This window comes from Cervus canadensis, chromosome 29, assembly GCF_019320065.1.
Source record: "Cervus canadensis isolate Bull #8, Minnesota chromosome 29, ASM1932006v1, whole genome shotgun sequence".
NCBI lineage: Eukaryota > Metazoa > Chordata > Mammalia > Artiodactyla > Cervidae > Cervus > Cervus canadensis.
Window position 1 is genome coordinate 39,978,271 of NC_057414.1, and position 22,648 is coordinate 40,000,918.

Below are 22,648 nucleotides of genomic sequence, written 5' to 3' on the forward strand. Positions count from 1 at the left end.
CCTGCTCGCGATAAGCGAGGGCTGCCCTCTGAAGGAAACTCCAAAGAGAAAGCGGAGGGGGAGGAAGCACGCAGCGGTCTGCAGGTGCGCGGGCTGCGGCCAGGAGCGGCTGACGCGCCGACCCGCCCCTGCAGCCCCAGCCCCTTGCAGGCTAGGTAAGCCGGCCGGCAGCTGGAGGCCCAAGGACCCTCCTCGTCCTCGCCCTCTGGCAGCCCCCTCTGCCCAGCAAGCCTCTTTCAGTGCGGCAACCTGGACTTTCCACGGCCTTTGAGAGGCGTCAGTGGCTTTGGGGTGGTGGCGCTGAGCTTTGGGCCTGATGGGGACTGTTTTCTGACCTGGGTTCACCATTTCTAGGGTGGGCAGCTGCCAGGGCGGGCTTGGGCTGGGCCGTCGGCTGGGCAAGCAGGTGGAGGGTGGGCCCAGCTCTGGCACTGAGCTGGCTGATGTTGGGGAGCCCCTTCCTACTCTTACGGGGCCTCGTGTTCCCGTCTGCACAAAGGGAGAGGGCTGGGCAATGTGGTCTCTTGAGGGGCCCTTGCGAAGCTCCACCATTGTGATGGAGAGAGAGGGGTCTGAGTTTCTCACCTGGAACAACCCAGCTCCCCAGGTCTTGCTGGTGTCGCGGCACTCTGGCCTGCAGGCTTGCCCTCTGGCCCCTTGCCTGCCCTGGGCACCACAGGCCACCTCCCAGCTGCCCACTCGCCTCCTTCCCACCCTCTCCTCAGCGCCGCTGCAGCCATGGCGGGCATGAAGACAGCCACCGGGGACTACATCGACTCGTCCTGGGAGCTGCGGGTGTTTATAGGAGAGGAGGACCCGGAGGCCGAGTCTCTCACCCTCCGCGTCACAGGGGAGTCACACATCGGTGGGGTGCTCCTGAAGATTGTGGAGGAGATCAGTGAGTGCCCACTGCCCCCGCTGCCCACCGGGTCCCCCAGCGCTTCCGGGCTGGCCCTGCTGCGCGGCTCTCGATAATGGAGTCACGGTGACTCAGGCACCAGCTTAATCATTTGGTTCCAAAAAAGACATTTCCCCAACTCAACTTCCCCTCCTTCCCACTGTCGTCCTGCCCTTCCTCCATGCCAGCTGGTTCTGCTAAGACCCCAAGGACCAGACCCGGCCACGGTCCTCTGGGCCAGGAGGGGCCTTGCCTGGGCTGAGGCTGAGGTCCCATTCTGGGGGTCAAGGGGAGGCCAGAGGGGGCTCCTGGTGACTCAGGGACCTGCTCCCACGCCCTGTCCCTGGGCGGAAGCCCTCAGCATGCTGGTGACAGGCCCCAGCCTGGGTGGGACGGCCCTGCCCCCACAGGAAGTTACAGCAGAGCCTCCTGTGGTATCAACCCTGGAGGGGAGCAGGGCCAGCGACAGGGGGCTTCTCATCATCGCCTCTCCCTGCTGGGGTGGGGGCTGCCCCTTCCTGGGAGGGCGGCGGGCTGGCTCTGATAGCCAGAGCCGGAAGGCAGGCCCACGATAGGCCCAGCCAGCCTGTGACCTGGGCCCCTGCGGGTGCAGGGTGGGGGCGGGCTGCCTCAGACCCATCCAGCCCTGGCCCCGCCACGTGCGGCCCAGGAGGGAGGTCAGTGGCTTGTGGAGAGTGTGGGCCCCCCCGGACCTCCTGGCCACAAGGCTGAGGTAGTGAGGGGAGCCTCCAGAAGGCAGGGCCCCAGGAGGTTGTGAAAGCAGAAGTGGGGAGCAGAGGGTCCCCCAGGAGACTGGGTGACGAGACTCAGGCAGGCCTGGCCGAGCAAGGCAGAGAGGGTGAAGACCAGGTGCCCCCAAGAGAAGGCCCAGCTTGCCCCGGGGGACGGTCCATGGCAAAGCAAGAGGACTCAACAAGGAGCACGCAGGTTGCATGCTCCTTGTTGGGTCCAGAGTCAGGCCTGAGTACATGCTAAGTCGTGTCCAACTCTTTGCAACCCCATGGACTGTAGCCTGCCAGGTTCCTCTGTCCAGGGGATTCTCTGGGCAAGAATACTGGAGTGGTTGCCATTTCCTCTTCTAGGGGATCTTCCAGACCCAGGGATCGAACCTGTGTCTCTTTTTGTCTCCTGAACTGGCAGGTGGATTCTTTACCACTAGCGCCACCTGGGAAGCGCCCCCCAGAGTCAGGCAGAGCAAGGTTAAGAGGAGCCCCTGGGGGGCTGGGACTCAGGATTGTTGCATTCATAGTCCCAGAGCTGGGCACGTAGGCAGGCGAACAAAGTTTTCTGGAATGATCGAAGCCAATGGATGTGCTCCTTCGCCAGTGGCTTGTGGGTTTCTGGTCTGGGGCTCACGGCAGAAAGACGAAGCCATAGATTAGATGAGACCGGCCCCCCTTCACCCTGGGAAAAGGCATGCAAGGAGGGAGAAGAAGGTCCTCTTCCTGAACCTGTGGGGACGGACAGGGGCCGGCCTGGAGAGAGAACAAGGGCAGAGGGTCAGGAGGAGACAGGGAGTGGGTGCCACAAAACCAAGAGCAGAGTGAAGGCGCCGCGGGGTGACTCCTGGGCAGGAGCGGGGTGACTCCTGGGCAGGAGCAGGCTGGAAGGAAGTGGAGCTGGGGAAGGGGACGGGACCACTCCCCAGGAAGGGCTCTGACACTAGGGGACTCTCATTCGCGCTCACCTGGCACCAGTTCAGACTCCTGGGGGGAGGATCAAGAGGGGAGTGTGTGTCTTCTGTCACTGGCCGCGTGAGACCTAGAGGCGCTCACATCTCTAACCGAAAGCCCGTGCTCTGTACTGATGCGGCCACATGCCCGTGTCACAGACACCTTGCACTCGCCACGTGGCGGCAGGCCCTGCTCACTGTCCATGGCTGCTCACATCTCAGGAACTAGAAAACTGAGGCTCAGAGAGGTTCAGGTCTTGGCCAAGGTCACAGAGCCAGAAACCACTCGCTCTTCACGGGGCGCCTGCTGCTGTGTGCTCGGCATAACTCCCAGGCCTCCCGAGCTCCCAGAAATGCCAGAGAGAAGCCTTGAAGGCGGGGCTTGCGAGAGGACACAGGAGGTGCTGCATGGGGAAGCCCAGTGCCCTGGAATATGAGAGGCGGGGTGCTGGGTTCTGGGCTGGGGGCTCCCCCGGGGAAGTGACTCCCCTCCGTAGCAGCTGAGCCCAGGGGACAAGCAGGTTAGCCAGCAAACGGCCGTCCTGCCACGACCTCAGTCCTAGGCCCCCAGCCTGGCCCTGCTCCTGGCCTGGGCCGGGGAGGCGGTGCTCACCACCTCTGGATCCCAGGCTTGTGCTCAGCGCTGGGGGCAGGGCCCACCCAGGCTGACACGGTTGCCCTTGCCTGTGGCCCCACAGAACGCAAGCAGGACTGGTCAGACCACGCCATCTGGTGGGAGCAGAAAAGGCAGTGGCTGCTGCAGACCCACTGGACGCTGGACAAATACGGGATCCTAGCCGACGCCCGCCTCTTCTTCGGGCCCCAGCACCGGCCTGTCATCTTGCGGCTCCCCAACCGCCGCGCCCTGCGCCTCCGCGCCAGCTTCTCCCAGCCCCTCTTCCAGGCCATGGTGGCCATCTGCCGGCTCCTCAGTGAGTCGCCGGGTGGCCCCCATGCTGCCCCCTGCCAGGGTCCAGCCAGGGGGAAGGTCCCCTCCCTTACCAGGCCCAGCCGCTATCACATCATCCTAGCCGAGCTGTCGTTCCCCATCCATCTTGGGGGTCTCGGACCCGCCCCAAACTGCCCATGGTGGGGCGGGAGGTCACAGGGCAGGACCCTGGCCCCCCTTGAGGCCCCGGCTCCCCTCAGGTATCCGCCACCCTGAGGAGATGTCTCTGCTCCGCGCTCCTGAGAAGGAGAAAAAGAAGAAGAAAGAAAAGGAGCAGGAGGAGGAGGTGTATGACCTGACCAAGGTTGTCCTGGTCGGGGGTGAGTGCAGGCTGGGGCAGCCCAGGGATGCTGCAGGCGGGGGGCCCGGGAGAGGCCTGGGTGGGTGGGGGCTACCGGGCCTGACTGAACCCCACCTGCACTCCAGGCGTGGCCCCTGCGTCATTCCGGGGGATGCCAGCCCACTTCTCAGACAGCGCCCAGACGGAGGCCTGCTACCACATGCTGAGCCGGCCGCAGCCCCCACCGGACCCCCTCCTGCTGCAGCGCCTGCCCCGGCCCAGCTCCCTCTTGGACAAAACCCAGCTCCACAGCAGGTGCGTGGCCCACTGGGTCTGCATGTGCCCTGGCGTCCCATGCCACGTGTCCTGCTCCCAGAGCCCCCTCCCCCTCCCCGCGGCCTGCTGGCCCTGTCCCCAGCTCTCATTTTCTATGTGTGCGCTTGCCGCTGAGCCAGCCCAGCCCCCTCCACCACCCCGCTGCCCCCGGCTTAGCCCTGCCCCTTGCCCCCCCCAACCCCCCACCCCATCCTGCTGCCCCCAGCTCAGCCCTGCCCCTGCCCGTCCCCGCGGACCCCCGATCCTGTCCTGCTGCCCCCGGCTCCGTCCTGACCCCCAACCTGTGCTCTGGTCCAGGTGGCTGGATTCGTCGCGGTGCCTCATGCAGCAGGGCATCAAGGCCGGGGACACGCTCTGGCTGCGCTTCAAGTACTACAGCTTCTTCGACCTGGATCCCAAGGTGGGCCAGGTCAGGGAGAAGGGAGCCTGGGTCAGTGGGACACGGGGGACCTCGCATCGGAGGTCTGGGCTTCGTGAAGGTTAGACACTTGTGGGAGTCTGTCCAGCTGTCCGTTTGTCGGTCCACACCCCCATTGGTTAGCTCCACCAACGTGGTGCTGGGCCCCCATGGATGCCAAGGCCTATTCCTCAAGGGTTATCAGGTAGAGACAGCTCAGGGTAGACCGTGGTAGGTGCTGGGAAGCCTGCTCCGGTGAAAGACGCCTGCACCTGGGCTCAGGGAAGGCTTTCTGGAGGCAGCAGCACTGGGACCTGCAGGAACTAGGCCAGGTGAGGGGTGAAGCTTTGCAGGCAGACACCTGTGTGTATCGCTCCCTGCCTGCCTGCCGAAGGCATGGAAACAAACAGGCTCCATGCATCTGGACTCCGAAGCCCCACTTCTCTGTCCCCCCTTCCCTGCAAAGCTTGCAAGCATCGTTGTCTACAGAACCCTGGGGTGCAGTGTCCTTGCTCCCCGGAAGCCTTTCCTGTGGGTACTCCTTGATGCCCTCTGTCTCCTCAGCCAACTCCCTCTTCCTTCCCCGTCCTGTGGAGGTGACCAAGCCCTCCATGCTGTTTTGTTTCTGGCTGTACTGCTCTTAGGGCATGTGAAATCTTAGTTCCCCGACCACGGATGGACCTCGTGGCCCCTGCAGTGGAAGCGTGGAGTCTTAACCACTGGACCGCCAGGGAAGTGCCCCAGTCCACTTCTTACTTGATCCCCACACGCTCGGGGGTCTGCAGCTGCCCTGCCCCTCTGCCCTTCCTCCTGTCTCCACAGCCTCTGGGAGTTGCGGGCTCCAGGGCTCCATCTCCAGCCTCCACTCTCCACCCTCTCTCCCAGGAAGCTCCAGCCTCCTCTCTCCACCCTTTCTCCCAGGAAGCTCCAGCCTCCTGGATTTAAGGATCATCTCTGTGCTCTTGAAGCTCTCAATTTTACCGCCTCCAGCCCAGACCTTTCTCCTTGAGCTCTAGACTCTCATGTCCAAGCCCTAGACTCTTGTGTCCAACTGGCCATCTCTGCCTGGCACCTAACAGGCATCTCAGCTTCTGTTTGAAACAAAACTCTTGATTCCCTGTCTGCCCAGCGCTTCCTCCTACCACAGACTCATGGCAAAAACCCTGCACTTACAATTCTCTTGTGGCTCCCAGGCTCTAGATGCAGGCTCGGTAGTTGTGGTACTCAAACTTAGTTGCACCATGTAGAATCTTTCTGGACCAGGGATCGAACTCATGTCTCCAGCATCAACAAGCAGATTCTTATTCACTGCGCCACCAGGGAAGTCCCATTGTAATTATTTAAGCGTTAATAACCAGTCCATTATTTTTTATTAAACTTTTGGTTTTGAGGTAACTGAAGATTCACTCACAGACAGTTGTAAGAACCAATACATGAGATCCCAGACACCTGGGACTCATTACCCAGTTACCCTCAACCAGTATCATGACCAGGACCTTGACCTGATACAGTCAAGACACAAGACAGTTCCCTCAATCAATTGTCCCGCAAATCCATTTTTTAAATATGAAAAGCAGTCTTTTCTCTCTGCCTACACTCACACCATTTCCTACACTCTTTATCCCAGTGTATAGATTCGGATTTCCAGCTGGTATCATTTTCTGTCCGCCTGAAGGACTTCCTTTAACATTTCTTTTCAAGCTGATCTATTGGTGATGAATTCTTTCAGTTTTTGTTCGTCTCTATAAGTCATTATTTTGCCTGTGATTTTGAAAAATACTGTTCTTTGGTTTAGCGTCCTCGGTCGATGTTTTTTTTTTTCCTTAAAAGTACTGCCTCACAGTCTTGTGGCTTGTTCCTTTGTAGGTAATGTGTCTTTTTCTGACTGCTGTTATGGTTTTCTCTTTACCACTGGCTTTAAACAATTTGATGATCATGTGCCTTGGTTTGCTTCAGGTTTCTCATGCTTGGGGTCCATTGAGCCTCTGGAATCTGAGTTTGTAGTTTTTGTCAAATTTGGAAAATCTTTGACCTTTATTTTTTCATGTATCTTTTCTGCTCCTCTGCTAATCTGATTACATGACTATTAGACACTGGAAATGGTCCCATAGTTCACAGATGTTCTGTTTAGTTTTTTTCTTTCCCCCAGTCTTATTTTCCTGTGTCTCATTTTGGATAGTTCTATTGCTCTGTCTTCAAGTTTACAAATCTTTTCTTCTCCCTTGTCTAATCTGCCATTAATACCCTGCCTAGAAGTTCAATTTGGACCTTTTTAACATTTTCCATCTCTCCTTAACATGCTTTCCTCTATCTTCTTGAACATACAAGATATATTTAAAATAACATTTTAGGAACTTCCCTAGCAGTCCAGTGGTTAAGAGTAAACCATCCCTGGGTAGGGAACTAAGATTGTGTATGCCGCATGGCCAAAAAAATAAAAACGTTTTAGTGTTTTTGTCTACTAATTCTATTATCTGTGTCTTTTCTGGATCTACTTCTATTGATTATCTCCTAATTATGAGTTGTATTTTTCTGCTTCTTTTCATGCCTGATAATTTTTAATTTGATACCAGACACTACAAATCTTACGCTCTTATGTGCTGCATTTTTTAAATACTTAAAAATCTTATTTGAGGATAAAGTTAAGACACTTGGAAACAGTTTGATCCTTCTAAGGTTTGCTTTGAACATTAACAATTATAATTTATAATAATTAACTGGGACTTCCCAGGTGGCCAATTGGTAAAGAATCTGCCTACCAATGTAGGAGACGTGAGAGATGTACGTTCAATCCCTGGGTCAGGAAGATCCCCTGGAGTAGGAAATGGCAACCCACTCTAGTATTCTTGCCTGGAAAATTCCATGGACAGGGGAACCTGGTGGACTGTAGTCCATGGGGTCACAAAGAGTTGGACACAACTGAGCATGCACAAAGGCAAAGGCAATTATTAATTAGACTGGACAAAAATTTACCCTATTTCTGGGGCAAGAGCCTTCTGAGTATTCTGATGTTATATATATATGATGTTTTTCTAATCTCTGTTTGGAATATGAACTATTCCTACCCTGAAATGAGCTCTGGCAAATGTCCACGTGTGACTTTCAGTGTTTTCTTCCATCAGCCTTGGGTTGTTCCCTTATACACACACATATACTTATTAATCAGCTAAAGACTCGAAAGGAGCCCTCTGCTGATTCTATGCAGAACTTTCTGTGCAGTTCTCTCCTCTGTAGCACTCTGCCCTGTGAATTCTAGCTGCCTTGGACTCTCCAAATTCTCAACTGCACCTGCTCACCTCTCACCTCGGGGAATATGCTGGGCTCCATTTGGGGTCCTCCTCTGGCCTACAGCATTCACACTTGCTCCAGGTGGCAAGCTGGGGATATCTCACCATTCATTCACTTGTTTCATAGCGATTCATCATTGCTGTACAGGGTGATCTGTTGTCCAGTATCTAAAATCCATTTGGTCTTTGTTGTTTTCTTTGTTTTGTAAATTAAATGTTTGTTTGTTTTTTTTTTTTGGCTGCACCTGTGGTGTGTGGGATCTTAGTTCCCTGAGCAGGGATCAAATCTGTGACCCCTACAGTGGAAGCACAGAGTCTTAACCACTGCACCACCAGGGAAATCCCTTAAATTTTATTTTTAATCAAAGTAACAGCTTAAAAAAAAACAAAATAAAACCAAAGTAACAGCTTAAGGAGTTGAATAGTCCCAGTAGTAATAACAACAACAGAAAAACAGTTCCTTACTCTACCTCTCCTTATCCCAGATTTCTGATCCCTAGAGACTGTAGGTTTTAAATCTTTAGCTTTTTATTCTAGTGTTTACCTCTATATGACAAGCTTAGATATGTCTATTCCCTTGATTTTTTTTTTCATTCCATGAATTATCTATTCACTTTGTGTGAAGGATGAAAATTTAGCTGTCTTATATCCTCCCTCCTTCCCCTACAACATACACCTCTTTTACATCTTTCCAACTGAGCTGTGTTGTAGTTTTTAGTTAAAACAAATGAGTGTGGTTGTAAATGGTGACACATATAAATAGCGTTCTGAGCTAAGCCACAGAGTGACTATACTTCCTTCCTTGGTTTATTTATTTTCTGTTAATTGTCTGTGTTTAGTTGCTCAGTAGTGTCCGACTTTTTGCAGCCCATAGACTGTCGCCAGGATCCTCTGTCCATGGAGATTCTCTGGACAAGAATACTGGAGTGGGTTTCCACGCCCTTCTCCCGGGGATCTTCCCAACCCAGGGATCAAACCCAGGTCTCCCGCATAGCAGGCAGATTCTTTACCATCTGTTAATTGTCTGTGCACAATTAGAAGTAAGACACCAAAAGGCTCTCTGGACACTCTCTGTGAATCTGTGGCCTGCCATGGGAGTTCTTCAGAGTGATGAGGTGGGATGGTCCATAACCGAGTCCCTCCAACGCTGCAGCTGGAGCACAATGCCCCTTTCAAAATGACTGGTTACTTTAGGATATCAGTCAGTGTTATATCTTGGTGAGAACTGTGGAATGGTAGCAATCTAGACCCGTTGATCGACTGTTGTCCTTGAACTTCCCTTCACTATTTCCTGGTAATTCCTATAGTTGACTTCTTGATTCCTGGATCTCATTTTCCTTTTTCTTGACTGACTCCCTCATGTCAATGGAGCATATATTTAATGACTTCCCCTAAAATGGCAAAATGGTAATAGCTTTCCCTAAGTAGTTTGAAATCCTGTGTGTTTGAAAAGGTTGCTGGTCTACCCTCACTCACATGAAAGTTTGTATAAGTCTAGGTTTGAAACATTTTCCTGCCAAATTTTGAAGCAACCTTCCCATTGTCCTTGAGTTTCTAATGTTTCTGTTGAATCCAAATCCATTTAATTTTCAGTCTTTCCATATGTGACCCTTTCGATTTTTCTTGGAGGGGTAGGAGAGGCCCCAGAAACTTAAGAATCTTTTTGGGAGTCGCCTAGTGGTCTAGTGGTTAGGATTCAGCAATTTCACTGCCATAACCTGGGTTCAATCCCATGTCAGGAAACTGAGATCTTGCAAGCCACGCAGCACAGCCAAAACAAACAAACAAAAAAAACACAAAAGAATCTTTTCCGTATCTCTTGATGTTTAAAAAATCTGTCAACAGTATGTCCTCGTATGAATCTTTCTTCTTTGATTGTCCCACACACTTGCTGAGCCCTTTCAGATCAGAAGCCTGGGTCCTTGAGTTCTGGAAACATGATCTATACAATCTCTTTAATAATTCACTCCCTTCCATTTTTCTGTTTTTTTTTTTCCTCTTGGAACTTAGTAAATATTATACCTCCTGGATTTATTTTACAAGAAAAAATTGGACATTTATCTTTTCTATCCTTTTTTATGTTTTTTGTCTTTTTGTTCTACTTTCTGGAAAGTTCCTTGACTGATCTTCCAAATTATCTATTGACTTTATAATTTCTGCAACTGTCTTTTTAAATTTTAAGAGCTCTTATTTTCTGACTGTCCCTTTTTAGTGTTTTTTATTTTATTTTGCTTTTTTACTGTAACATACATTTAGAAATATTCACAAATGTTACCAACATATCAAGCAACAGAACTTTACCAGTGTTCAGAATCCAAGCAGTATCTCCCACAGGGGGAGCCATTAATGTTACTGCTAACGCCATAGATTAGTTTTGCCCATATTTGAAATTTACATAAAGGAAATCACACATTCTATATACTCTTTTGTGTCTGTTTTTTTCACTCAGCATTATGCTTGTATGATTCATCCATGTTGCATATAGGGTAGCATATTTCTCATTGGTGTGTAATATTTCAGGCTGTCAATATACCACAGTTGATTTTAATTTTCCATTCTATTATTTTATTATTATTATTATTAATTTTGGGTTGCACTGGTTTTTCACTGCCGTGTGTAGACTTGTGGGCTCTAGAACGTGGCCTCAGTAGTTGTGGTGCATGAGCTTAGTTGCTCCATGGCATATGAAATCTTCCCAGACCAGGGATTGAATTCGTGTCCCCTGCATTGGCAGGAGGTCTCATATCCAGTACACCAGGCAAGTCCTCCATTCTATTGTTGATGGGCATTGCACAATTTTTAGATTGGGCTATTATGAATAGAAGCACTATAAATATTCCAGCATATGTCTTTGGTGAACATATACCATATTATCTGTAAGGTATACTACACCAAGAGGTGGAATTTCTGGGTTGTAGGGCAGGCACTAGTTTGAAAAGTGAAAGTGTGTCCTATTCTTTGTGACGCCATGAACTGTAGCCCACCAGGCTCTTCTGTCCATGGAATTCTCCAGGCAAGAATACTGGAGTGGGTAGCCATTTCCTCCAGGGGATCTTCCCAACCCAGGGAATGAACCTGGGTCCCCTGCATTGCAGGTAGATTCTTTACCATCTGAGCCACCAGGGGTTATGGGGCAGGCACTGGTTTAGCTGTAGTAGATAACTACACCCCCATACACCCCTACTGGCAGTGTATGAGAGTTTCAACTGTTGCACAAATTCACCAGTACATGATATTTCCTACCTTTTCCATCTTAGCTATTCAGGTAGGTATGTAATAGTATCTCATATGGTATTTTGTTTGTTTATTCAAGCAGTTTTACTGAGATATAACTTATATACCATAAAAACCACCCACTGTAAGAGGTTTATTTTTAGCAAGTTATATAGCTATGCAACCATCACCACAATCCAATTTTAGAACATTTCCATCACCCCAGAAAGTTCTCTAGTGCCAATTTGCAGTCATTCCTTCTTCCACACCCAAACCCAGGAAACCACTGATTTGATTTTTATGTGGGTTTAATTTACATTTCCCTAATGACTAATCAAGTTGAGAACTTTTTCATATGACTGTTAGCCTTTTGGATATCCTCTTTTTTTTTTGGATATCCTCTTTTGTGAAGTTTCTGTCCAATGTTTTACCAATTTCTACACTGAGGTACTTATCTTTTTCATATAGCTTTGTAGGAGTTCTTCATATATTCTGTACAGAGTACTTTGACAGATAAATATATTGTGAATGTATTTTCACAAAGCACAGAATATTTTGCCTTTTCATTCACTTAGTAGTTTATTTTGAGGAACACGAGCTCCTAATTTTAATATATTCTGAGTCATATTTTTGTTTTATGATTAATATATTTTGCATCCTGTTTAAGAAATCTTTTATTCTAAAATTGCACAGATGTAGTCCTATTTTTCTCTAAAGATTTTACTGTTTTCACTTTGATATTCAGATCTGCAACTCAACTGGAACTGATATTTTTATGTGGTGAGAGGCAGAGATACAAATACTTTACATTTTTTTAATTAAAAAATTTTTTTTTACCTTGTGGGTATCCAATTGACCCAGGTCCATTTATTGAAAAGAACATCCTTTCCCCAGTGATGGCAAGATCTCCCTTGTCCTAAGATGAATATATATGAGTCTCTCTCTGACTCTCTTTTTAAATATTAAAAAAAAATTATTTGGAAGTGCCGGGTCTTAGTTTGCAACATGCAGGACCTTTGATCTTCATTGCAGTATGCGAGATCTTTATTTGCAGCATGTTAACTCTTAGTTGTAGCATGTGGGATCTAGTTCCCCGACCAGGGATGGAACCTGGGCCCCCGGCACTGGGAGCACAGAGTTTCAGCCACTGGACCACCAGCAAAGTCCCTCTCTCTAACTCTCTTTGATTCCATTGATCAATTTGTCTCTGTCAATACCATGTTGTCTTAATTACTGTAACTTTATGATTACATTCCTTTTCAAAATAGCCTCCTGTTCTTGTTTTATGAGTGCAGAATTTTGTCTCTGTAAGGATTTCAACTAGTGTTTGAAGTTTTTTCTGCTCTCTACATTGTCTTTATTTCCTCCAAGTTCTTTTTTCTCCTTACTGTAGTTCATGCCAGCAGCTTTTGTTAAATGTGGATAATCCCTGCCTGCCCTTTCATATTTAGTAAGGCTCTAAGAAGCCAATTAGAAACTCTGAGTGGATGAATAGGGCTTGGCATTTGGGAGGGTCTCCTGGGGAAGATGGGGCAGGAATGCCCCTTGTTATGGGGGGTTTCTCTTTGGCTTCTCAGCAGTGAAAGCTCTGATCTCCTGACTGGGGAATAGAAGGCTCATTGCCAATGTCTTTGATGGCAAATGAAGGGCTGAGGGTGTCTCATCTTTCAAAATGCCAACTTTCTCTTCATTCAGCTGTTTTCAGTACAACGTACTCCCACCCAGCTGTGCCGGGAGTGCCAGATGCACTGGCTCAGCATCTTGAGAGAGTAAATCTCTGGTTTCTACCAGGTGCCAGCTGGGAGCAGGGAGTCACTCGGCTGCAGGGAGTAGGGAGGGACCGTTCCATTTACAGACTTTCTGTGGTCCTCATTTGAGCCCACCCTCACCTCCCAGAAAGGCTTTCCCGGTGGCTCAGACAGGAAAGAACCCACCTGCAATGTAGGAGATGAGGGTTCAATCCTTGGTGGTTTGGGAAGATCCCCTGCAGAAGGGTGTGGCAACCCGCTCCAGTATTCTTGCCTGGAGAATTCCATGGACAGAGGCGTCTGGTGGCTACAGCCCATGGGGTCATAAAGAGTAGGACACGACTGAGTGACTGACACCTTCCCCTCCCAGACCTGAGCCTGTCTGCCACATGAACTGGGATGCCTGTGTTCAGATCTTAGTTCTTTTTGCTGTTTGCTTTCTGATTTTTTCCAAACTCACCAGTGCCTTTGCCATAGAACAAGAGAGGGAAAAGAGTGTGAGAACCCAGCTCTCCCTCCCGGCAGCTCAGTCCCTGTCCATGTGTTTGCTTTTCATCTTCCAAAATTTTGTTGATATCTCTCAACCTGCTGTAGTCCCCTCTCTCTTCTTCATCCTTTTGCCTTTATCCTTGTTATGCCTTTGCTATTGATGTTGGTGGGTTTCAAAGGGAGTGCGGGCTTAGTCTTACTTCTGTGGGTAAATGGGGTTGCCCCTTTGAGCTCCCTGCTCCTTCTCTCTGGAATGTTCCTCCTACCACGCTCCTCGTCAGCGGCTCCTTGTCATTCCCAGATGTCAGTGCAGCAAGCCACCTCCCCAGGGAAGCCTTCCCGGAATGCTTCCTTCTGTGGAGTAGCAGCCCTCCCCAGTCCCGCACCCTAGTTCCATTCTCTCTCATCACCATCAAGCTCCTGGGCTTCTTGCCTGGGCACATGAGTGAGCCCCTGGTTTGGAAGTTACTTCCTTTATCACTTTGAATCACTTATTTATTGAGTGGTTTACTCTGTCCCCCACCCCCCGGCCCTTCACGCAGGGCACACAGTGGATGAATACTCAATAACTGCACAGAAAGGTTTAGAGGGAAGAAGCCTGCCTGGGCAGATGGGGTTGGCAGGCTGGGGTTGGGGTCTGCTGCCCATGTGGAACCACTCCAGGAGCTTGCACAGCACAGGCTGGGCTGAGGCCGGAGGCTTGCGGGGAGCTGGGTGCATGGGGTGCTCAGGACAGGTGTGACCCAACCAACCCAGCCTCCCCCTCCCTCCAGACAGACCCAGTGAGGCTGACCCAGCTATACGAGCAGGCTCGGTGGGACCTGCTGCTGGAAGAGATTGACTGCACTGAGGAGGAGATGATGGTGTTTGCAGCCCTACAGGTGCCGGGCAGGCCGGGGGACCCCGGGGGCTGGGTGCGGGCCAGGCCCAGGGCAGGGTCTTCCAAAGGGAACCCTGCATCCAGGGCAGCCCAGCTGAGGGCACTGTTGGGCGAATGGGCTGCCGGCTCAGCTGTCCCCGGCCACGTGTCCCCTCCAGTATCACATCAACAAGCTGTCTCAGAGCGGGGAGGTGGACGAACCGGCGGGCACCGATGCAGGGCTGGACGACCTGGATGCAGCGCTGAGCAACCTGGAAGTGAAGCTGGAGGGGTCGGCACCCACGGACGTGCTGGTGAGCAGGGGCTCTGGGCAGGGGCTGGGGTCAGGGCCGAGCGCAGGGGCTGGGCGCCCCCGCTAACTCCTCTCCTCCCCAGGACAGCCTCACCACCATCCCAGAACTCAAGGACCATCTCCGGATCTTCCGGTGAGTCTGGGCCCAGCCTTGGCAGCCCTGCTGGAGCAGGGCCCAGTGCGGAGAGAGGATGGGAGGGAGGGAGGGGGCCTGTCCTGAACCTCGTGCCACACCCTCAGGCCCCGGAAACTGACTCTGAAGGGGTACCGCCAGCACTGGGTGGTGTTCAAGGAGACCACCCTGTCCTACTACAAGAGCCAGGACGAGGCCCCCGCGGAGCCCATCCAGCAGCTCAACCTCAAGGGTGAGTGATAGCGGTCTGCAGGACCAGGGCAGGGGCGGGCCAAGGGCGGGCAGGGGCCTCACCTGGCCCACCTGGGACTGGCCAGGTGAATGCTCCCACATCTCCAACTAGGGGCTGGAAGATGCCCTCTGACCTGAGGCCACTGTGCAGGGCTGCCATTCACTCAGGGCCCTCGCACCAGGGCTCCCCTCCCCAGCCCCCTAGCCCATCCCTTCTTCCTCCAGGTTGTGAAGTGGTCCCAGATGTCAACGTCTCAGGCCAGAAGTTCTGCATCAAACTCCTGGTGCCCTCCCCTGAGGGCATGAGTGAGATCTACCTGCGGTGCCAGGATGTGCGTGAAGGGCAGAGACCAGGGCCCCTGGAGGCTAGAGCTAAACGGGCACTGGGCAGGACCAGACCAGGGGGGCATGGGGCGGGGCCAGGCCAGGGGCAAGGGGCGGGGCCCGGCCTGGGGCAGGGCCCTCACCTCCCTCCCCCGCCCTTCCCACCCCAGGAGCAGCAGTATGCCCGCTGGATGGCCGGCTGTCGACTGGCCTCCAAGGGACGCACCATGGCGGACAGCAGCTACTCCAGCGAGGTGCAGGCCATCCTGGCCTTCCTCAGCCTGCAGCGGACAGGCGGCGGCAGCGGCGGCGGGGGCTCTGGCAACCATCCCCAGGGCCCCGATGCCTCTGCCGAGGGCCTCAACCCTTACGGCCTTGTGGCCCCACGCTTCCAGAGAAAGTTCAAGGCCAAGCAGGTGCCAGGGAGAGTGGGTGGTGGGACTGACCAGAGGGTTTACCTGGCCAACCTCGGCCCCTGGATCTCCACAGAGCCTTCCCTTGGAAATGCACGCACTCACTCACTCCTTCTCCCTCCCGGGTCCTGAGACTGAGTGTAACCCTCTGGGAGGGGTCACAGTCCAGCTGCCCTGTCCTCCTCAGGGCCTGGCTCAGCTCATATGGCTGAATGCAGACAGGGTGCACTCCGGTGGCCCCACGCTGGGCACTGTCCCCACCCCAGGCTCCACATCCTGTCTCCTTGATGGGGACAGGCAGGGGGTCTCAGGGACCTTGGCAGCCCCTCACCAGCATGGTCCTGCAGCTCACTCCACGGATCCTGGAGGCCCACCAGAACGTGGCCCAGCTCTCGCTGTCTGAGGCCCAGCTGCGCTTCATCCAGGCCTGGCAGTCCCTCCCCGACTTCGGCATCTCCTATGTTGTGGTCAGGTAGGAGCCCCACCCCAGCCTGCTCTACCAGGCAGGGCCCTCCCCTGCTGCCTGGGGGCAGCGCCTGAAGCCTTCCTTCCTGTCCTCTGGGGGGAGGCCTTACTGAGGGCAGCCCATGTGCACCCCCTCCATCCTGCACCTGTGCAGCAAACACTAGAGAGCGATTAGGCCGAGAGAGCGGGTGGCCCCCTGCACCCATCCCAGCCCTGCCACACACCGTTCTCTCTCTGGACCTTGGGCAGCTGGTCTATAGGGCAAGGCTGGGTGGCTGTTATGAAGGGAGCACCCCCTTTGACTGCCCACTTTCCAAGCCTGTATAGACAGGAACAAGCTGAGGATGATGCTAAGAGAAAAAGTTCCGATTGAAAGGCATGGACTATTTGCCTGATGCTGCTAAATGCTATCATTGTGATTACATCAGTGAACCCCCATTTTCCACATGAGGAACTAGAGACCCAGAGAAATTAAGGGACTAACTTGCCAGCTTGCTCCTGAGTGCCACACCAGGCTCTCTGGGTGGGCTCCGGGGCCATGCAGAGTGCGGGGGGAGTACCCCCCTCACACTCTCCTCTTGGGCACCAGGTTCAAGGGCAGCAGGAAAGACGAGATCCTGGGCATCGCCAACAACCGACTGATCCGCATCGATCTGTCCGTGGGTGACGTGGTCAAGACCTGGCGCTTCAGCAACATGCGCCAGTGGAATGTCAACTGGGACATCCGGCAGGTGGGCCCAGAGTGAGGGTGGGGGAAGGGACCTGGGACCACCAGGCCAGACCCTGCCAGGGCAAGGTACCAGCCCTCTGACCGCCCGCTCTGCAGGTGGCCATCGAGTTCGACGAGCACATCAACGTGGCTTTCAGCTGCGTGTCCGCCGGCTGCCGCATTGTGCATGAGTACATCGGGGGCTACATCTTCCTGTCCACGCGGGAGAGAGCCCGGGGGGAGGAGCTGGACGAGGACCTCTTCCTGCAGCTCACGGGAGGCCACGAGGCCTTCTGAAGCCTGTCTCACTGTCCCCGCCCGCTCACCACCTGCCATGACCACTCCTAAGTCCACACCCACTGGGACTCACTATCCACACCCTCTCCAGACATGCAACGACCGAGCTGGGCCCATTCACTCACTGTCACTGGCTTTGTGTAGACCAGGGTCCTGGCTGGGTCAGACTCTGCCATCCCCCAGGAGGGTGGGCCGTCATTTGCACAGCACCCACCCTTTGCTTGTCTGAGTGGCCAGGACCAACACCTCTGACCCAGATGAAGTCCCTGAGCACACGAGGAAGACTGGCTGCAGCCACGGGATGATGACTCATAGTTTCAAACCGGAGTTTCTTTTTTGTTATCTTTTTACATTTTTAAAAAAATAAATATTTTATTGTTGGGTCATCCCTCTTCCTCTGGAGCCGTGCTTGGGGTCTCTCTGATGCTCTGTCTCTTCATTACCAGCCAAGGAGAGGGGCTTTCCTGAGATAGAGAGGAGAGTTGGTTAGAGAAGGGAGAACTAAGTCAGTCTGGGGTTGCAAGCTGGGAAACAGGTAAGGGCAGAGGGCACAGGCTTCAGGCCCAAAGAACAGGGCTGGCTGGGGTGGTGGTTCTTACGGGTAGGGCGCAGCTGCAGGGCCTCCTTGAAATACTTGGGAGGCAGGACGCCGTCAGCATTCCCTGGAGTCAGGATCACCCCATTGGCAGAGCGAAAGAAGGGGATTCCATCTGCAGACAGAGCCAGACATGTGACTCAAGCCCTCTCAGAAGGCCTGGAGTGGTCCCTGCTGTGTCCAGACTCACCTGCCAGAGCCAGGGGCCCGTTGATGAACACAGCCACTTCACAATTGGGCCGCATGCCTGAGTGGACAATTGGAGCTGGGGCCTGGGGCGTCTGGATTGTAGTTATAGAACCTGGGTGGGCTGGGTCCTGGGCTCATTTCAAGGGGTGGGGAGGGGGTTTATTCCTGCATGCAGGCTATGGGCTGGCCCTGGACAAGAGGCTATGATCCTTGGAGTGGGACCTGGAAGGACAGATTGCGTCAGAGTAGCTTGGGGGAGGGGCACTGACCACTGATGACACCAGGGTCTCCAGGCAGTCCTGGGGCCAGGTGGATGTGTGTCCTTCCCCGGCAGGATAGGCCCTTGAGCAGGATGGATGGCCAGTGCTGCCGGAATGTGCCATGGACGAGCAGCAGGGGCAGGGCCTGCGGGGTCTCCAGCAGCTCCAGCTCCAACTCAGGCACCTGGGATGAATGCGGGGGGGAAGGGCGGCAGTGACCCTCCCCTCACAGGCAGGGGTCTCACATGGCTCTGCCACTTGTCCCCTTAGTACCCACCTGCAGGGAATGACCCTGATTGGCCCGGATGAGGGGGCCGGTGCTGGGGTCCCCTGGCTGCAGGGCAAAGCGCTGCTTCCCATTGGTGTCCACCACGCGTTGAACATCTTCAGCTGAGAAGCTGCGGAACTGGGGCAGCTGCAGGAGGGCGTCCAGGGGCACGAAACCATCTGTGGGAAGGCAGGGTGGTAAGGAAATGACCTTGCTCCGGCCTGGGCCAGAGTTCACAAGGGGAGCCTCAGACCGCAAGACCAGAGCCTGTATGACCTTTAGAAAGTCTCCCCTTTCTGGGCCTCAGTCTCTCACCTTACATGAAATAGGCTCTGTCCCACATGAGACAGGACCCACCCTGTATCACGGAGGGTCACAAAGATCAAGGGACGCTTTTGAGGACAGAACCCGGCCCAGAGTGGACACTCAATAAACATCAGTTGCCCCATCACCCACTGTGCCCAATCTTGGCGTAAGTGTTTATTGGGCCACTGGGCTGGAGGTATCACCAGGCCTGGCCAGACACAGGCTCCTCTCCTAGTCCACCCTGGACATGATCCTGGACTCCGGGCCTCAGCTTTCCCTGTACATGGCAGGGATGTACCTTCTGTGCTGTCCCCACAGGACTGTGGTGGGAGCCACGGGGGAAGGTGATGACTGACCTGCTCACACTACTCCCTGGGCTCCAAGCACTTCTCGGCCCAGCCCCTAAGACTTTCACTTACCGGCCCCCATGGGAAGGCCCAGCTTCAGGGCCCCATGACGCAGGGCGTAGGACAGAGCCTTGGACAGCTGTACATCTCGGTCCTGAAAGAGCCCAGCGGTGACCCTTAGTCCCAGTGGTGACCCCGCCTGCCCAGCTGCTCACCCTGAAATCTGAGTGACCTGCTGCAGAAGGAGACCAGAGGGGCAGCAGTCCCTGTGCTCCTGGGAACAGTAGGACCCAGCAGCTCCCGCTCCCACGCCATCAGCATTTCCCAGGGAGTAGGGCTCAGAGCTGCCCTCCCCTGCCCTCCCACATTGGGAGCGGGGGGAGGGTGGAGAGGGGAGCACCTGTTCCCTGGGGGGTCTGTGAGCCCTTCTACCCTTGGGCCCAGCTGCTTCCCGCCTCCTTCCTCCAGAGGAGTTCATGGCCAAGACCTGTGGGGAGCAGTGACATGGGAGACAGTTAAGGCCCCTCCCACGTCCCCATGCTGCCCGGTGCCACAGAGCTTCAGCACGTGAGAACTGGGAGGGGGATATTCAGACCACTAAACTCACTTCCCACCCCAAACTCCCTGGAGCCGATAGGGAAACTGAGGCCCAGCAGGCAAGACTTGCCCAAGGTCACATTACGTCAGCCTGGGAATCCGAGACCCCGTGACCAAGGCTCGCTGGTCTGCTCCGCAAGGGGCGCCTCGCCGGCATCCAGGCTAAGGGGCGGAATTGTTTGGGCCGGCCAGACAGATGGAGCAGGGACAGACAGGAAGGCTCACCGACTCCGGGTGCGGGACAGCTGATTCTGGAGCCCTGAGCGCCGGAACCGGCCAATGAGAAGCCGAGAAAGAAGGGGGCAGGCACTTCCGCTCCGAGGAAAGGGGCGGAGCCTGCGGGAGAGTGGGCCGGTGAGTGCGGGCTAGAGGCTGGAGCTTCCGGACCGTGGGAGGGGTCCTGGCGTGTCTAGGGTTGGAGCCAGGACCGTCGGTTGCGGAGACAGGGGCATTGGGGGGAGGCAGGACCTTTGGTTTGGGGAGACAGGGGCACTAGGGGGAGACAGGACCCAGGACCTCTGGGTTGTAGGGATGCCGGGGAGTCTAAGAGATGTCTGGTCGCAGGAGCCTTGGAGCTCTTGCTGGGATGATAAGACATTTTACTGCCCAGGGAGTGGTCAGGGGGGTGCAGAAGGGCTGGGGATACCCTCAGGAAGTCTGTGATAGAGGGAGCTAGCTGCCGGGCCCAAGGGAGGCTGTGGGTCCCCCGAGGTGACAGGCTTGGCTGTGTCCTCCCCAGAACTGCCCTCTCCAGGCCATGGACCCTGAGGTGACCCTGCTGCTGCAGTGCCCACAGGGGGGGCTGCCTGAGAAGAAGGTACAAGCTGAGCTGAGCCCAGTCTATGACCGTCGCCCACTGCCAGGAGGGGACAAGGCCATCGCCGCGATCTGGGAGAGCCGGCTTCAGGCCCAGCCCTGGCTCTTTGATGCTCCCAAGTTCCGCCTGCACTCCGCCACACTGGCGTCCACTGGCTCGCCAGGGCCACAGCTGCTCCTGCGCCTGGGCCTTACTTCCTATCAAGCCTTCCTGGGGACCAACTGGGCCAGCTCAGCTGCCTGGCTGCGACAGCAGGGGGCCATCGACTGGGGTGACAAGCAAGCCTATCTGGCGGACCCTCTGGGCGTGGGCGCTGCACTGGCCACTGCTGACGACTTCCTTGTTTTCCTGCGCCGCTCTGGCCAGGTAGCTGAGGCACCTGGGCTTGTGGACGTGCCCGGTGGGCATCCTGAGCCTCAGGTGAGATGCCAGGCTGGGCACAGAGGCACAAAGACCCACAAAGCTCAGCTTTGTCTTCCTCATCTCTTAAAAGGGGAGTTGGCCTGGTGCTTCTCTGAAGTCTCTTCTTAGGGGTAGCCTCTCAGCCTCTCTGCTGAATCCTGCCCCAGACCCATGGGAAGCTAGGGAACTGGGGATGGGGGTGGGGATGGACAATCTAGCTGAACCTGTGGTTGCCCATCTGGAAAAAGAGGGCTAGGGTCAGAGAAAGTGGCCCTCAGGGCCAGTGAGTGTTGGGGGAAAGCAGGGCAGAAAGAGGGTAGCAGAGACTGAGCTTGACCTCTCACAGGCCCTGTGCCCAGGTGACAGCCCCCTGCACAAGGACCTCCCTGGGGAGCTGGTGGTACACGAGCTCTTCTCCAGTGTCCTCCAGGAGATCTGTGATGAGGTGAGTGAGGGGCAGGCAGAACAGAGTAGTGGGCAAGGAGGGAGGAGGTAGGACAAGCCAGAATTCCACAGGTCCAGACTGGCACATGGCATGTGGGATCTTAGTTTCCTGACCAGGGATTGAACCCAGGCCTTCGGCAGTGAGAGTACGGAACTCCTAACTACTGGACTGTCAGGGAAGTTCTAGGCATCTGGCATTGAACAAAGAGCTTGGCTTTGCAGCTAGGCACACTTGAAGTGGAATTCTAACCCTTTTCTCTATGTGCCTCAAGGTTTTCCTCCCTACAATGGGGATAATGATAAATGTCTTGCCTACTCTGCTGCCAGGTTTGTTGAAAAGAGGGGTAAATAGGAGTCCCAGTTACTAAATCAACTTCCCCTGGGTGACTCTGGGCAAACTGTTCCATCTCTCCAGTTCTGTTTTTCCCACATGAAATGAATGTGTCCAAGATCTGACTTTCTGTGACTCTTGGCACTTGAACTACAAACTGTAAAATGCTGTATTAGGGTAACATGCTGTTCTTCACTGAGGGGGCAGGGATGTGGGCATTGGGCACTGAGAGGTGGTACCCCTGGCCCCAGGTGAATGTGCCGCCACTCACCCTGAGCCAGCCGCTGCTGTTGGGCATCGCCTGCAATGAGACCAGTGCCGGCCGTGCCAGTGCTGAGTTCTACGTCCAGTGAGTGATCTCTGGGGGACAGAGTCCTGGGTCCTGGAGTAGGTGGGTGGTTGAGGGGCATGGCTGAGGGAGCTGGGGCTCCACAGGGACCCTCTGGGGCTAAGCACTCACCAGGCCACTCTCACATCCTGTCCAGGTGCAGCCTGACTTCTGAGCAGGTGAGGAGACACTACATGAGTGGGGGACCTGAGGCCCACGAATCCACAGGAATCATCTTTGTGGAGAAACAGGTTCGAGGTGGCAAGCAGCTGGATAAGCAGCTGGGTTGGGGCCTGCAGAGGCCTGGTGATGCACGTGTCTCCCAGGCCTGGGTCAGACAGGTCTCCCAGATCTCAGAGCTCTCCAGAGCCACAAGTCCTCGCGGGGTTGCCTTCAGCCCAAGGGAGAGTGCTGGAGACCTGCTCAGCCCCCTTAACATGAGGCTCTGAGGCTCAGGAACTGTGGGCACAGCTCCCACAAGAAACCTGAGGCTGAGATGTCTGGGTCTCACTGTCTCTCCCCACAGAGTATGCAGAGGTTGCAGGAGACTGAAATGTGGGCTGAGCTCTGCCCCTCAGCCAAAGGCGCCATCTTCCTCTACAACCGGGTCCAGGGAAGTTCCACCTGAGTCTCCTGGAGTTCCCAAGCCCTATCACCACAGCTCGGAAGACAATAAAGGACTTTATTCTTGGATTCCTTTGGCATCTGCTGTTTCCATGAGACAGAGGGG

At 54.4% G+C, this 22,648-nt stretch overlaps 3 protein-coding genes across 11 annotated transcripts; 2 read left to right on the top strand and 1 right to left on the bottom strand.

The window, feature by feature from the left end:
• On the top strand, nt 1–17,420 carry FERMT3 (FERM domain containing kindlin 3). Its single transcript, XM_043451627.1, has 15 exons — nt 1–155; nt 726–898; nt 3,290–3,523; nt 3,741–3,860; nt 3,967–4,135; nt 4,454–4,556; nt 14,064–14,171; nt 14,329–14,463; nt 14,546–14,595; nt 14,703–14,827; nt 15,052–15,158; nt 15,321–15,566; nt 15,911–16,035; nt 16,618–16,759; nt 16,855–17,420. Exons 2-15 carry the CDS (start codon nt 739–741, stop codon nt 17,032–17,034), a joined length of 2,004 nt encoding a protein of 667 aa, XP_043307562.1. The 5' UTR covers nt 1–155; nt 726–738; the 3' UTR covers nt 17,035–17,420.
• Nucleotides 17,331–19,886, bottom strand: TRPT1 (tRNA phosphotransferase 1). 7 transcript variants are annotated; one of them, XM_043451634.1, is made up of 8 exons: nt 19,822–19,886; nt 19,400–19,486; nt 19,072–19,153; nt 18,356–18,525; nt 18,088–18,262; nt 17,820–17,876; nt 17,634–17,744; nt 17,331–17,498 (listed from the first exon to the last, which is right to left on the bottom strand). In XM_043451634.1, exons 2-8 carry the CDS (start codon nt 19,475–19,477, stop codon nt 17,407–17,409), a joined length of 765 nt encoding a protein of 254 aa, XP_043307569.1. In that variant the 5' UTR covers nt 19,478–19,486; nt 19,822–19,886; the 3' UTR covers nt 17,331–17,406. The 7 variants fall into 7 exon arrangements, with proteins under 7 accessions (XP_043307569.1, XP_043307567.1, XP_043307570.1 ...); XM_043451632.1 differs by lacking the exon at nt 19,822–19,886 and adding an exon at nt 19,682–19,817; XM_043451635.1 differs by lacking the exon at nt 19,822–19,886 and adding an exon at nt 19,667–19,799.
• NUDT22 (nudix hydrolase 22) lies at nt 19,793–22,611 on the top strand. Of its 3 annotated transcripts, none has more exons than XM_043451628.1 (6): nt 19,795–19,950; nt 20,336–20,833; nt 21,162–21,260; nt 21,842–21,939; nt 22,076–22,169; nt 22,445–22,611. In XM_043451628.1, the coding sequence occupies exons 1-6, from the start codon at nt 19,876–19,878 to the stop codon at nt 22,544–22,546; spliced, it is 966 nt and encodes a 321-aa protein (XP_043307563.1). In that variant the 5' UTR covers nt 19,795–19,875; the 3' UTR covers nt 22,547–22,611. The 3 variants fall into 3 exon arrangements, with proteins under 3 accessions (XP_043307565.1, XP_043307563.1, XP_043307564.1); XM_043451629.1 differs by having other exon boundaries at nt 19,935–20,010; XM_043451630.1 differs by lacking the exon at nt 21,162–21,260 and having other exon boundaries at nt 19,793–19,950.
• Nucleotides 22,612–22,648: the final 37 nt, after the last annotated feature.

Coding starts and splice junctions, on each gene's coding strand:
- FERMT3 (XM_043451627.1), top strand. CDS start 739: ATGGCGGGCATGAAGACAGCCACCGGGGACTACATCGACTCGTCCTGG. Junction 4,136..4,453: donor AAAACCCAGCTCCACAGCAG/GTGCGTGGCCCA, acceptor GCTCTGGTCCAG/GTGGCTGGATTCGTCGCGGT. Junction 14,464..14,545: donor CGGCACCCACGGACGTGCTG/GTGAGCAGGGGC, acceptor TCTCCTCCCCAG/GACAGCCTCACCACCATCCC.
- TRPT1 (XM_043451632.1), bottom strand. CDS start 19,753: ATGCCGGCGAGGCGCCCCTTGCGGAGCAGACCAGCGAGCCTTGGTCAC. Junction 19,487..19,681: donor TCTCGGATTCCCAGGCTGAC/GTAATGTGACCT, acceptor TGCTCCCCACAG/GTCTTGGCCATGAACTCCTC. Junction 17,877..18,087: donor AGACCCTGGTGTCATCAGTG/GTCAGTGCCCCT, acceptor TTGTCCACTCAG/GCATGCGGCCCAATTGTGAA.
- NUDT22 (XM_043451628.1), top strand. CDS start 19,876: ATGAGAAGCCGAGAAAGAAGGGGGCAGGCACTTCCGCTCCGAGGAAAG. Junction 20,834..21,161: donor GTGGGCATCCTGAGCCTCAG/GTGAGATGCCAG, acceptor GACCTCTCACAG/GCCCTGTGCCCAGGTGACAG. Junction 21,940..22,075: donor AGTGCTGAGTTCTACGTCCA/GTGAGTGATCTC, acceptor CATCCTGTCCAG/GTGCAGCCTGACTTCTGAGC.